The sequence below is a fragment of the Leptonychotes weddellii genome, chromosome 3 (assembly GCF_054177405.1).
Source record: "Leptonychotes weddellii isolate Sample4059 chromosome 3, ASM5417740v2, whole genome shotgun sequence".
Classification (NCBI taxonomy): domain Eukaryota; kingdom Metazoa; phylum Chordata; class Mammalia; order Carnivora; family Phocidae; genus Leptonychotes; species Leptonychotes weddellii.
In genome coordinates, this window is record NC_138371.1 from 39,623,587 (window position 1) to 39,636,888 (window position 13,302).

Genomic DNA, 13,302 nt, shown 5'->3' on the forward strand with positions numbered 1-13,302 from the left:
AAGCATTCCAGATAATAGAGAATAAAAAGAAGGCTTTAGCCGTCACACTGGAAGTTCCCTAATCTCACAGCGGAGACAGCTCTGCGCTGCCCCGGCTTAGCTCAGTGCCTCACGCAGGGCAGGTAATTGCTCGGGAAGCAGCCAGAAGCATAGTGTACTTACATTTATGGAGGGTGTGCTCTGTGCTCTATCACCCGTGAACTAGCTCACCACTCACAGTCTCCTGTAAGGTTGGCGCTGCTAGTACCTCATTGTACGAGTGAGAAATGTGAGGGCCGATGGTTTATTTGCCCAGGGTCACTCAGCAATCCTTGGCAGAGCTCGTGTTGGTCGACCCCCGGATGGGGGGCAGGGGAGGGAGGGAATGAAAGGACAGAAAACCCACAGGTGTAGATTTTGTATTGATTTTTTACTTAGACATACACTTTTGTATTTTTGTTAAAGCTCGTTTCAAAATTTAAATACACATATGATTTTACATATGTATATTTCTTTTTCAGAGATGTGAATGAGAGAAATACAGTAAAAGGGTATGTCAGACACTTTGTACTATATCTTACTGTCTTTGTTTGTTTAAAAAGTTCCGAGCCTTTTAAGTATTTCTGCTCTGTATTGTCTAGATTTAGAAAGTTCAACATTTTGGGCACACATACGAAAGTGATGAACATGGAGGAGTCCACCAATGGAAGTCTGGCCGCAGAGTTCCGACACCTGGTAGGGAGACCAGTTTTCCCCCTTTTTGGGTTGTGTCTGGCTTAGTAGGACTTCATTTTCAACACATGGCACCCGGTTCGCTGTGTGATGTGGATGGCACCCCCTGGGGAAGGCTTTCTCGAGTGTGGCTGTTGACTTCACTAGCTCTTGAGGAATCTTTGTTCCTCCTCCCTATCCCAGGCCTGTTCTGTTACTGTTTTCTGCCAGTCTCTTCTCCAGAGATACTTTTTAGGAGTGTAGCAATCTCGGCAAAATATTCCATAAACCAGTGAGCACCTCAGTGATCTGTTCTTGGTGCCTCTGCGACCTCAGTGATCGCTCACTCTAGCCTCTCATAGATTCCTCAGAATTGATAGTTGCCCCCACATCCTGACCATTCCTTCTCCCCACTCCAATTGTGGCAGGTCCCAGGAGTCTCTCCTCGGCCCATTACTCACATTTTCCTTTCTGGTGGTCTTGCCCACGGCCACTGCCCCTACCGCTTTGTCTCCAGAGGAGTAGGCCCATTCTACCAAGGTGGTTCTGACGTGTTGCCACTGACCCTTGTGTGCTCCCTGGGCTGGAACCTGTAGGGAGGTTCACGGGCAACAGTTCTGTAAGCCAGCAAATTCACAGTTAGTGAAGCTAGACCTTCTATGAGAGCCTCAGTCCAGACGCGGGAGTCTGATGGTACCCAGAGCTGCTCTCAGGGCTCCAGAATGCTTCCTTAAAACCTCAGGGATTGAAGTCTTTTTGAGGGCAGGCTTAGCTGTGCCCTGAGCCTGGGGAGCATGAAACAGCTAATGAAGCTTAAGGGGGATCATTCGGAAAAGCTTGCATATGGGGTGGGGGGGAGGGAGCAGGATGTGAATCCCTGGGATCCTTCCATGTTCGCATGGTGTCCACATGGTGTCAGGCTGCTGGAAAAGGGCACTTAGGCTCATGAGCCCACACAGGGGTCACTTCATGTCTTGTTTTGCACTCTGAAAATCATTTCACATCCTTATTCTTTCTAAACCCTGACTTCAGTTTGATTTATAGATGAAAATAGCAACTGTGAGCATTATCATGCTGTTTACTAAGGTGGTTTCTTGTTCTATAGCAATTGAAGGAACAGAAAAATGCTGGCACCAGAACTAATGAGGTGAGTCCTTCTCTGTTTTGAATAGTCTCTAATCGGCAGGTGTGTGGCCAGGCAGGTTGGCTCAGTGCTCCTGAAGGCTGGGGGCACCTCGAAGAGGGGTTCAGACCCAGCAGGGAAGAGGATGAGCTTTGGGACACGGTGTATCTGTGATAACAGTAAAAACCCACGGCTTTCATGCTTTGTGCTTGTCAGATGATTTTGCACTCGAAGTCACTGGCCCCTCCCTGAAGCCACAGTGGAGTAGGTACAGTGGGCCCATGTCCTACTCACATTTCACAGGCGAAGAAAGTGGATCACGGGAAGTTTGTAGGATGTAGCTGAGGGTACACGGGAATTACTGTGTGAGCTGGAACCAGAGGCCGGTTCGGGGCCTGCCGTGCTGAAAATGAAGTGTGGCAAGAGGGTTTTCTCTCCCCTGCGTTCCCTACCCAGTGGCAGTGTCTTTCTGTCCCTTTCCTTTTTACAGCCGGATCCTTGAGGAGGAGTGATGTTTGTAATGCATTAAAAAGTGAACTATGGACAGAGGACAGAATGTCTGGAGTTGCTTTGGTTTGGAACGATTTCAGCCCTTGTGCCCCCATAGCAGGCGGTCCTTGCAACCACACCCAGCAGAGGTCGCGAGGAAGAGTGGAACAGGCACCGCCCGCCCCTGGCAGTGTCCCTGGCAGTGCAGCCCTGGTTTTGACCTTTACACTCACCGTGACCTCCCCGGGGGCTTAGTTTCCTCTCCCGGGAGCAGAGAGAGCAGCCGCGCCTCTCCGGTTCTAGGTTGCTGGGAGGCTCCCATGAGATAATGTGTATGAAGGCACTTAGAAAACTATTACATTTCTCCCTAAACCAGGGACTTTCTGACCCGCCAGGCTTATGCAGATCAGTCCTTCCAGTAACTCATCCCTCTTGGAACGCGTGCGCTGTCCACCCGTCCGCCTGGGGTTGGAGCGGGGCCGCTGGGCAGCGGGCAGAGGGCAGAGGGCCTGAGAGCCACGAAGCCTCACATCACCAAGAAACCCATTAGAAGCTGCTGTTTCCCCACTGACATTTCTTTCTGTCAATTTATAACCCTGGCCAGGCTTTCAGAAATCTAATCCTTGAGAGAACATGGAGATACAGTAATTAAACCTGGGATACATTATTGAAAACGGGAATTTTTTTTCTGAATTGCACTTGGTTGGGGGTTAGGCTTTCTGAAGCCTGTTGCAGTGCCTATGAGGCCCCCGAAAGTTGCAGGATGTGTGAATGAATCACTGTATTCCTTTCTTTTTTTTTTTCCTTTTCTCTTTTAAGGGCCCTCTTATCGTTACTGAAGAGCTTCACTCCCTTAGTTTTGAGACCCAGTTGTGCCAGCCTGGTTTGGTCATTGACCTCGAGGTGAGACTTACATGGTTCAGACACGGAAAATTTTATTTTTATTTCTTGGTTTTTGTTTTAGACATATTTACTTAATTGCTAAAAAGGATGGTCTTTTTCAGCTAATACTATCTTGATGTTAATTGAATGGTTCGGGAAGCTAGAGAACCTAATTCAGCTTTAAATGCTACAAACTAAATGTTCTAGTTGAGGTGTCCTATGTTAATTTGTTATATGAAGCAGGGAGACTTATTTTTTAACTGAATGATATAACAAAAATAAGCTATGGACAAAAGAACTTAGCTTTACATTTTTAGTGTTCAAATATAAAATACATGCAAATTTACAAACCATCCCTTGCTTAGTTTTGAGGCTACACAGTGGTCTGCAGGTGATATTTCTGTGATTCTGATGATGTTAAGGTCTTTGTCATCTTTTAGACGATCTCTCTGCCTGTTGTGGTGATCTCCAACGTCAGCCAGCTCCCAAGTGGTTGGGCCTCCATCCTGTGGTACAACATGCTGGTGACAGAACCCCGGGTATGGAAAACAGATCTGCTTTCGCATAGGTGTTAACTAGAGACCCCATCGTCTGGCTTCTGTGCATCTCACAGAGCCCCTCAGGGCCAGATGTTGAGAGAAATGTGACAACTCGAGTGGCTTTGTTAAGGATCTTTAGTAATTCTGGAAAAGGGAAGCATATGTATGTATTCGAAGTGAGAATTATGATTTTCCTTCTATGTGAATAAGCTCAGGCAATAGACTTCCTATAACTTTTACTGTGGAAGAGTTCATTTATTGCTTTTCTTTTAAAAAAGTGTATATATCTGCTCAACAAGCATGCTCCATTCTTAAGTGTGGGTACTCACTGTTGATTAATTATGGCTGATTCTCGTTATTCCCTGCACGTACATTCTTGAAGGTCACTGTGAATACTGAATTAGCAAATGCTGAACGACTGCTACTGAACCTATCGATATGTGGCCTTGTTTATGTGGGCTTCTGTTTAGAGACACCTTATCTAATATATCTGTTGGTGTAGTAACATTGAGCTCATGGCCAACAGCACTGTAGCTCATGCCTGAACGAACCGCATCTGAGTACAAGTATTTGCTCCGTAAGGCGCCCCGAGGCCATCTTGCACTTAGCAACACCAGACAGCCCTTCAGCGCTATCCTTGGAACCTTTTTTTTTTTTTTTTTTATAGAGAGCATGAGAGGGGGGAGGGTCAGAGAGAGAGGCAGACTCCCTGCTGAGCAGGGAGCCCGACGTGGGACTCAATCCCGGGACTCCAAGATCATGACCTGAGCCGAAGGCAGTCACTTAACCAACTGAGCCACCCAGGCGCCCGCAACCATTTTTTAAAAATGAAATTTTTAAAAAACAAACAAACCCACAAAAAGGCAAAAAATGTGGCACTAAATAGACCTCGAAAAGGACACTTGCTTGTGGTACAAGAGCTGAAACAAGAAGGCAGTTGCTTCGTTTGACTCTCCTGGAAGCATCCATGTCAGGTGGCTCCAGTCTTCACCGCTCTATTCATGGCGTCCACAAATGACTCCAGAAGTGCCACGAGGGGCCATTTGGGGGTTAAAGTGACTTTGCATGAGTAGGTTGAATTCACGAATGTGAACCTGCACATAACGAGAATCAACTGTGTTTCTCTTCTGTGAAAACTTGTGTGTGTCACAGAAACTAGAACTGAACTTTGGGACAGATCCAGGGTTGAGTGCCTTGCTTGGGACCGAGGGCCTGAGCTTCTGGGTGTTTTTTTCTCTAGAACCTGTCCTTCTTCCTGAACCCACCATGTGCACGATGGTCCCAGCTCTCGGAAGTGCTCAGCTGGCAGTTTTCTTCTGTCACCAAAAGAGGTCTCAATGTGGACCAGCTCAGCATGCTGGGAGAGAAACTACTTGGTAGGAACTTTTTCCGTATATGAAAATTGAAACTCATAAAAATAGCTCGACTTGTTCCTTTCCCCTCTTTGCTCTCTATTTTGATCAAGGTAGAAGAGTGTTAAAAAAAAAAAAAATCTCTTGGCTTTTCCAGCTGCAGCTTGTTGCAGCTAAATGAGAATTATAGCTCAACCTCGGAAGTAGGTATAGACCTGATAAAAAAACTTAAATGAATCATTTCCCAATTATCTCATGTTAACATTACTGAGCAGGTTTCCTAAGGGAAATATTTTTGAATTATGTAAAATATGTTAGTTGTGGCTAAAAGAAGTTCCTTGATGAGAAAGATGAAGTCTTATTAACCTTGGGGAGAAAAAAGTAAGTCCCGAGTAAGTCTCCCCAGGGGAGAATAAGTAAGGTCCTGGGGCCACCCGCTGCATGGCATACACTCAGTGGTCAAAGCACATGGAGACCCTGCCCACAGCAGGATGACATCCTTGGCCAGCAGTTTTGATTGGTTCTGGCAGGGTCCAGGCCATGATAGAGAATTCCCATTCAATAGCTAATGTCATAGATTTATTAGTCTTCCACATAAGGAAATCAAAGACCTACTAGCCTTAAGGTCAAATCTTCAATGAATGGGAGTATCTGAACTATTTCTTTAAAAATCCACAGGCAACTTTTTTTTTTTCCAGATTTGCTTTCTATACAAAGAATTGTGTGTATTGCAAACACCAGTAGACTCTTCCTAACCAAGTGGCTCTCAATATGCCTTCTCGTGGCCACTTAGCTGTCACAGTAGGGGTCTTATGCCATTTAATAAGATGTAAGAAATCACCTCATTCCATTTCCTTATTTGGTGAGAATTAAGACAGATACCTTTTCTGCCTATAATGGCTTATTTGTGGTTCTCTCCAAAGAGAGATGACGGGCTCACCGCCTTGTACGGCCTGGGCTGCTTTAATTTGTGTAGCTGATAACCCCTAGGTTTCCTTCCCCTCTCTCATTTCTCTCACTTGGCTTTTGATCTGCATCAACCTCCCTGAGCCCATGTCCTATTTGGAGGAGGGCTGAGGAAAATGCCCAAATAAGCTTGAAAAGTCAAGGGTCAGTGAAATAGATCACCTAGGGGTGATCTTGGTTTTAGTTTGAAGCTTGAGAAAGCTCTGAAGGAACAGTGGGAGAGGAGCCTGCTGAGGAAGGAGGAAGAGGCAACTGGAGATGATACTGCATAGACAGGGACCAGATGAAGGCTTCTCCAGAAAGCACAATTAATTAGCATCAGTGTGTCTGAGAATATCAACCATGTACATACAGTCTTCCTCTTTTGGGTGTTGGCCCTTTGAGAGGAAATACAAGAGCCATCAGTCTAACCAAAGCTTCAGAGTCAATTTCTGTTTCTGTTTCATTTGATTAGGTCCTAATGCTGGCCCTGATGGCCTCATTCCGTGGACAAGATTCTGTAAAGTGAGTACTGTCTGGCTTTTCTACACTCTGAGTTCTCGCTCTCTGTTGAGGTTTTCATATTTTTTGCTGTGGTAGTTACTTATCTTTGTGCTTATTTTGGCATGTTTGTCCCTGGCCCGTGGAAACCCTAGGGCAGGTTGTTTACTTTCCTTCAGTGCAGAAGGTCAGTCTCCAAGTGTGGGTCTGACAGGAAGCGCCTGCGTGTGTGATAACATTCTTTCTATCTGAAATGAGTCTTCCATTTACCCACACCGGTCCCTTGCCTGGGAGCATTTTTGCCCCGTCCATGAGAATTGTGTGCTCTGTGCTGGCCTGGACGGCCCAATGGGCCTGATGAGTTTCCCCAAGTCTGCTCAAGCAGAGGGACCAGTTGGAGGGAATAATCAGACCCCGCTGGGGTCACCAGACAGTGCTGACAAGCTCACGCTACTGGATTTTACTAGCAGGAGGGCAGCTTTTGTTCTGTGATTCACCCTGGAGGTCATTCCCTGGCTGGTTCACTACAGTTTAGAGAAGGAAGCAGAGCCTGGCCCAGGAAAGAGAGAGCAGTGGTGTCTGCATGCCCATAAGGGGAGGGGCGGCTCTGTAGGGGACAGACGGTGTTAGTTTTGGCAGCTGGGCAGGCTTTGCAAATTAAAATCCAACGGTGGGAAGAGGCATGGTAAGTCACTATTTTGAATTTCTTTGTTCCTAATGTGTGCATTTATACACTTGCAGGAAAACATAAATGATAAAAATTTTCCTTTCTGGCTTTGGATTGAAAGCATCCTTGAACTCATTAAAAAACACCTGCTCTCTCTCTGGAATGATGGGTAAGGATCATTGATAGATTTATTTTTGAAACATAATTTTAGGACACACCCCCTTACTGCAAGGCTGAGACCCACCTGACCTGGACAGACCTCCTTATTTGACAAGACTTGTGTGCATCTCACAGAAACGGATGCTTCCAGGCTTTCTGGATGGTCCCGTTGGGGCTTCATGATAGTGGAATCTCATAAGATTAAACTTACGCTCTCATAGTATATGTATATTCAACACTTAAGATTTTTTGAGCGCCATTCATGCATTCATTCACTCCTTCAACAAAAATTTCTTAAGCACTGACTTGCTGTATTGCCCCTAGGAAAGAAGAAAAACCTTTGTAACTCAGTAAATTGTTTTTATCTAAATTATTCCCAGGGTCAGTTGATATTTCAGCAAAGGCTTTAACTTGTCAGAGGTGCTAGAACATGAAAATATATTGTCTGAGACATTTCCATGGCCTTTAAAAATCAAGTGGAAATAAAAAAGGTCATCAAATAAACATAAAAGGCTCATTAATCCAGCAAGTATTTACTGATCATCTATAGCATCCTCTTGGCCCCGTGTTAATGATTGGTTTGCACTTAAGCAGACACGTGTATAAGCGAAATGCTACCTGAAGTGTCAATTAAATAGATGTTAAAGCACCCAAAAGGGTCTCTACATTTTTATCCTGTGTTCCTTTGTCAAGTTTCGGTAATCGACTTGGTCTGTAAGCTAACATGAAAACACGGCTGAAGCTCAGAGTGCCTCTTGGATCGCTTTCCGCCCGTAGGTGTATCGTGGGCTTTATCAGCAAGGAGCGGGAGCGCGCGCTGCTCAAGGACCAGCAGCCGGGGACGTTCCTGCTGCGCTTCAGCGAGAGCTGCCGGGAAGGGGCCATCACGTTCACGTGGGTGGAGCGCTCCCAGAACGGAGGCGGTAAGCCCTTCTCCCTCGCCGAGCGCCTGGGGCGGCCGGGGCGCCGGCGACGGAAAGCTTAGCCGCGCCCGAGCCTCGCAGAGAGGATTGAATACATTGCCAGGGAGAGTTGTGTGAGTCACGGCCTGGAGCGGCCTGGAGCGCACGGTGGGCATGACGGATTTTTTTAAAAGACAAGGCCACATTCTTCTCTTTCTGTCAGGTTTGTCATCTGGAGAGGAGGATGTGAGTCAGCGAGGCTGACAGGCAGTTTTGGGGAGGCCTGTGCGTGCAGGCGCACTGCGGGGAGCCCCACATGGAGGCGCGCACGGGCGGGCTCCCCGAGAGGGGGCCTGCCCCCCACCCCGCCAGCAAACTTGGTTCTCGCTTGGGTTTCTGTTTCGCCAAATGAATTTGTGGCGGAAAGGCTCCGAGCACCTCCGCACCCCGAAGCCGGTTTCGGCAGAAGATGAGACGGCAGAGATGAGAAAAGGACAGACACGTTTCTTTTCGCAGTTGCTTCTAGTTTACGCTCTTTGAGGGGCTGAAGGAATCCAGCGACTTTACTGCTTTCGGGGGAAAGAGGCAAAAAACAGGGCCTACTTTTCTTGTTCTATTTTTTTTTTTTCCTCCTAACGAAAATGCAGGAACGCTGGGATCAGGGCCCAGGGTGGGCAGAAGAAGTTAGAAACGGCCTTTCATCCTCTTCCCGTGGGTGGAGGGAGCCTCTGCAGAGCTGAGAGATGGAGCGAGCCAAGCAGGAGGCAGAGCCGAGGAGAGCCTTGGCAACCCGAAAGCTTGGGCGGGGCAGCACGGGCTGCAGAGCTCTGGGACGCCCCGCAGAGTCTGCGGTTGTAGGGCAGGGTCTCCAGAGCGCCCAACAGCAGCCTCTGGAATGTGTGCGGCCAAAACTGAGCTTCGGGATCAGTCAGGACGCAGGGTTCAAATGAAGTCTGGGAATAGGACCACGAGTAAATAAACGGGTTTATCGGATTAAGGATTAGAAGAAAAAGCAAATGGGATCCTTTTTTGTTTACAAATTTTTTCCGTGTATTGTCATTTATTTTAATAAAAAATTACATTCTTCAATCCGAAAAGAAAAGCAACCAGAAAATGAGCTTATCTTTTATTAATCTGTGACTTGAGCCAAGATGATCCAGTTAGTATTTCTTTGGGTGGGGACATCATTAAAGATGCAGGCTACTGAAGATGTTTAATAACCCTTGCCAGGTTTACCAATCTCAGCAAATAATGACAAGTGCAGTGTTGTTGTATTGCCTTTATTTCTCCTGTTTCTCAGAAAGGATTATGATTTATTTAGAAATGAAGCGGCATGCTGTGTTATAAATCCTGTATTGTGATTAGTTCTTACCGGGGGTCACTCAAATCCATAAAGCCTTGCAATGTTCTGTTTCTCTCCTCTGTTGTTTTGGGATAGTCCATGGGACTCACTTAGATCTTCCTCTTTTTTAGAACCTTACTTCCATGCCGTTGAACCTTACACGAAAAAAGAACTTTCTGCAGTTACTTTCCCTGATATTATTCGCAATTACAAAGTCATGGCTGCTGAAAACATTCCAGAGAATCCCCTGAAGTATCTGTATCCGAATATTGATAAAGACCATGCCTTCGGGAAATATTACTCCAGGCCAAAGGAAGGTAGGTGGGGGAAGTGAATGATCGGCGCCCTGATGAGTAATAAATAGCACAGGTGTGATGAGGTTCCCGTTTCATCACTGTCCAAAGGTTTGCTGGAGCCCGGGTTTAGTCCCACACACTGGCCTGGCCTTCCTGTAAGTGCCTGGTGCCGGCACAAGCTTCACCCCGGCTGTGTCCTTCTCCCGCCACTTTCTTTTGAGTTGCTGTAAGCAGGCTTTCCAAAGATGGTAAAACCCAAAGTATAGTTGAAATAGAACACGCTGTTTGGCCTGATACAAGCAGTAAGAAATGAACAAAGAATTTATTTTAGGAGTGTCAAAAAGTCCACTTCTGGTCTTGTGTATTTATTACATTATTTTTTCCAATATTTTGGCCAACTGATTTATACCAGCCTGTTCCTGTTGAAATTGAGAGATCGAAGGCCCGGGAGAAGCAAAATGGTTCATTCAGGGTGATATGATAAATTTATGAGACGATATTATTTCTAGTGATTGTCGTTAAGAGCGCTTCTCCGTCTTTGCCGAATTGCATTTGAGATTCGGCTGCTCTGGTTTGGAACACACCAACAAAGTTAACTATTTTCCAGAACCAGAAATGTCAATATTCACACGGTTGCTTTGGGCAGAAGATGCGTATATTGTAGCAGCCAGGCTGGGACCACTAACCCAGATACACTTGGCACATTTTGTGCTCTGGCTTCTGTAGGATTTTAAGCCTGGGAAGGAGAGAGCTCGCAGCTTGACTTCTGTCCTGGGCTCTTCGCCCTTCCCTCTGCGTTGTTTCTGCATTCCCACTGGAATGTGAGGTGACCCAGGCAGGGAAGTCACTTAAAGCTTAAAGCTCCAGGACCCACCCGACTGTCAGGGCAAACAGTAAAATTTTGATGAAAGAGAACGTTGATCGTCTGTTCTTGGGTAAGGGCTGCTAACCGAAAGTTGTACCCGATGTGTTTGCTTCTAGCCCCAGAACCAATGGAACTCGATGGCCCAAAAGGAACTGGATACATCAAGACTGAGTTGATTTCTGTGTCTGAAGTGTAAGTGAACACAGAAGAGAGCCATGTTTAAAACCCGCAGGCCAGCCCCGCTCCTGGCTGGGGCCTGTTGAAGATGCTTGTCCTTTGCTTTCTCACTGTAGTCGCTGCTGCTGCCACCACAGTCGGACTTGTTGGAAAGATCCTAACTAGAGATCCTGGTGTCACTGCCTATCAGAATTTTACTGCCTTTATACAAAACAAACAAAAAAAACAAAAACAAAAACAAAAAAAAACCCCCAAACACCACCGCCACCACCACCACCCAAGGTTGTATTTAAGTCCCCCCCCAAACTGATACTTTGAAAAAGTATAAATAAAATGAACAAAAACGGATCAGAGTGGGAAAGTAGTTCTTTTCAATGGAGGAAAAGGCCAAAGTGATGATTGAGATACATTTTTTTTCCGCTTGCTTTTATTTTGTTGTTTCATTTTATAAAAGGTAGACAAAAATTTGGAAAAATCATTGTCAGTTATTTGGCCTGCAGCACTGTCTTGGGGTGAATGGATGTAGCCTTCATGTAAAAACACTCTGGAGCAGCTTTATCTGCATACAAACCTCAAGGTAGGGACGAGGGACTCCCCAGACATATCTCTGGAGCTTCTCGGGCCAGACTCAGCCCCGAGGCGCCGGCCCCTCAGGGTGACGCGCTGCCCGCGCCCGCCCCCGCTCGCACCTTTAACCAGGCAGGAGCGGCGCGGGTCCCAGGCCTGGCTACCTCTCACATCTCCAGAGTCCTGGACGTTTCCCAAGGGGCCGGGCTGGGGACAGGAGCCTCCCGCCATCTGTACTTTTCCAAATGTACTGCACAAGCGGGTGCACTGAGCCGAAATAAAGATCTCAAGGGATCATTCCATGCAGGCCAAAGACGAAATGTCGAAGTTGGCACCACCGCTTTCACGATCTTGGTGTTAACATTTCCTTTTCCTTTCTCCCCATTTTAGTCACCCCTCTCGACTTCAGACCACAGACAACCTTCTCCCCATGTCTCCTGAGGAGTTTGACGAGGTGTCGCGGATAGTGGGTTCTGTCGAGTTCGACAGTATGGTGAGTACCCCGCGGGGATGGTGTCGGCGCTCTTGCCGAGCAGGTGCTCTCTGGGGCGGGGAGGGCGCCCGGCAGCCGCTCGGCTCAGCTGCACGATATCGGAAGGTGCCTCTGGCAGAGCCAGCGAGGGTGTTTTAGATCAGCCCTGATAAGTCGGAGCCTGCTGTGCTTAAACAAGCTCCATCATCACCAGGATGCTTTATTCCTGGCACTCTGCACCTTCCAGAAACTAAATGACATTTCAAATATTGAAAAATTCCGCCTCTGCCCTTTGAAGTTGTCCTTGTAGAAATTTCATATATTAAGGAACTACCGTTTCTCTGATAAGAAACTGGTTTCCTTCGGCCTGTTATTTCAGCACTGTGTCTGGGTGCAGGCGTGTTATTTTTAGGAAGAGAGAGGACTGATGCTTGGCAGTTAACAGCCCTTACAGAGGCTTCAGCAGCGACAGTGGTACAGTTCCACCTGCTTCGTATTTGAGGACTGATTTGGGCTGCTCGCACCTGGGGTGGTCGGGCACTTGCCAGGAGTAGAAGGTTCTAGGAGTGAAAGAGTTATGAGTGTCATGACCAGAATAGGAACAAGGTTGTCCACAAAAGAGAGAATCTAGTCCCTCTAGGAAAATGTTTTTTCAGTAAATCAAATGGTATTGTTTGCCTGTCGGGCCAAAATCCTTCCTCTTAAAGACTTTTTTTGGTTGGCTGGAATTTTGCTGACACTGTTTAATTTTAAGCTCTTTTCCACGTGAAGCTATTCCAGTCTATTTGTTAAAATGTGTTTACTCCTTTAAAAAAAGTCCTCCCTGGGTTATTACCGTCCTTTCTTCAGTCAGTTTCTTGTACCTGGTGCCTGGCACAGACCATTTGCTCAGGGGCGAGGCAGGAGGGCAGGGAAGGGGAGGGAGAGGTGGAGAGGGTGCCGTCCTTCAGACACCCAGGGTCGTGTAGCCGCGTGTGCACGTGACATCAGTAATACCTGTTGAGAGTCAAGTTTCTGGTATGTAACTTCTTTCTTAGTCCCTTTTTCTCACCTGAAGAAGCCCAAGCTCAACTCTTTAGAGACCATAATTTCTTACACATTCCTGATTGTTGAGAATGAAAAAAGTCACTTCTGTTCCTGTTGGCAAGCGTAAAATGGACCTTTTCTATGCTCAAGGACGCATCCTCTGTTGGAATGTAGCCCCTGAGTCTGCTATAAAGTGCTTTCTAAGCCCGACTCAAAAATGGAACAAATATAAAGCCCTGTTCCAAGAGTGTAAGAGCTGTCGATGGAACCACAAATGGCTGCCCTTCTTTGTTGTGCTTTAGCAAGTT

At 46.7% G+C, this 13,302-nt stretch overlaps 1 protein-coding gene across 1 annotated transcript in view; it reads left to right on the forward strand.

The window, feature by feature from the left end:
- STAT1 (signal transducer and activator of transcription 1) overlaps nt 1–13,302 on the forward strand; it is a 36,454-nt gene that overhangs the window by 19,500 nt on the left and 3,652 nt on the right. Inside the window, exons 13-24 of the mRNA XM_031038604.2 lie at nt 501–530; nt 621–714; nt 1,796–1,837; nt 3,122–3,205; nt 3,625–3,723; nt 4,964–5,099; nt 6,496–6,545; nt 7,263–7,357; nt 8,125–8,270; nt 9,723–9,908; nt 10,869–10,944; nt 11,887–11,989. Coding sequence (XP_030894464.1) covers nt 501–530; nt 621–714; nt 1,796–1,837; nt 3,122–3,205; nt 3,625–3,723; nt 4,964–5,099; nt 6,496–6,545; nt 7,263–7,357; nt 8,125–8,270; nt 9,723–9,908; nt 10,869–10,944; nt 11,887–11,989 — 1,141 coding nt within the window. The remainder of the gene's footprint in view (nt 1–500; nt 531–620; nt 715–1,795; nt 1,838–3,121; nt 3,206–3,624; nt 3,724–4,963; nt 5,100–6,495; nt 6,546–7,262; nt 7,358–8,124; nt 8,271–9,722; nt 9,909–10,868; nt 10,945–11,886; nt 11,990–13,302) is intronic.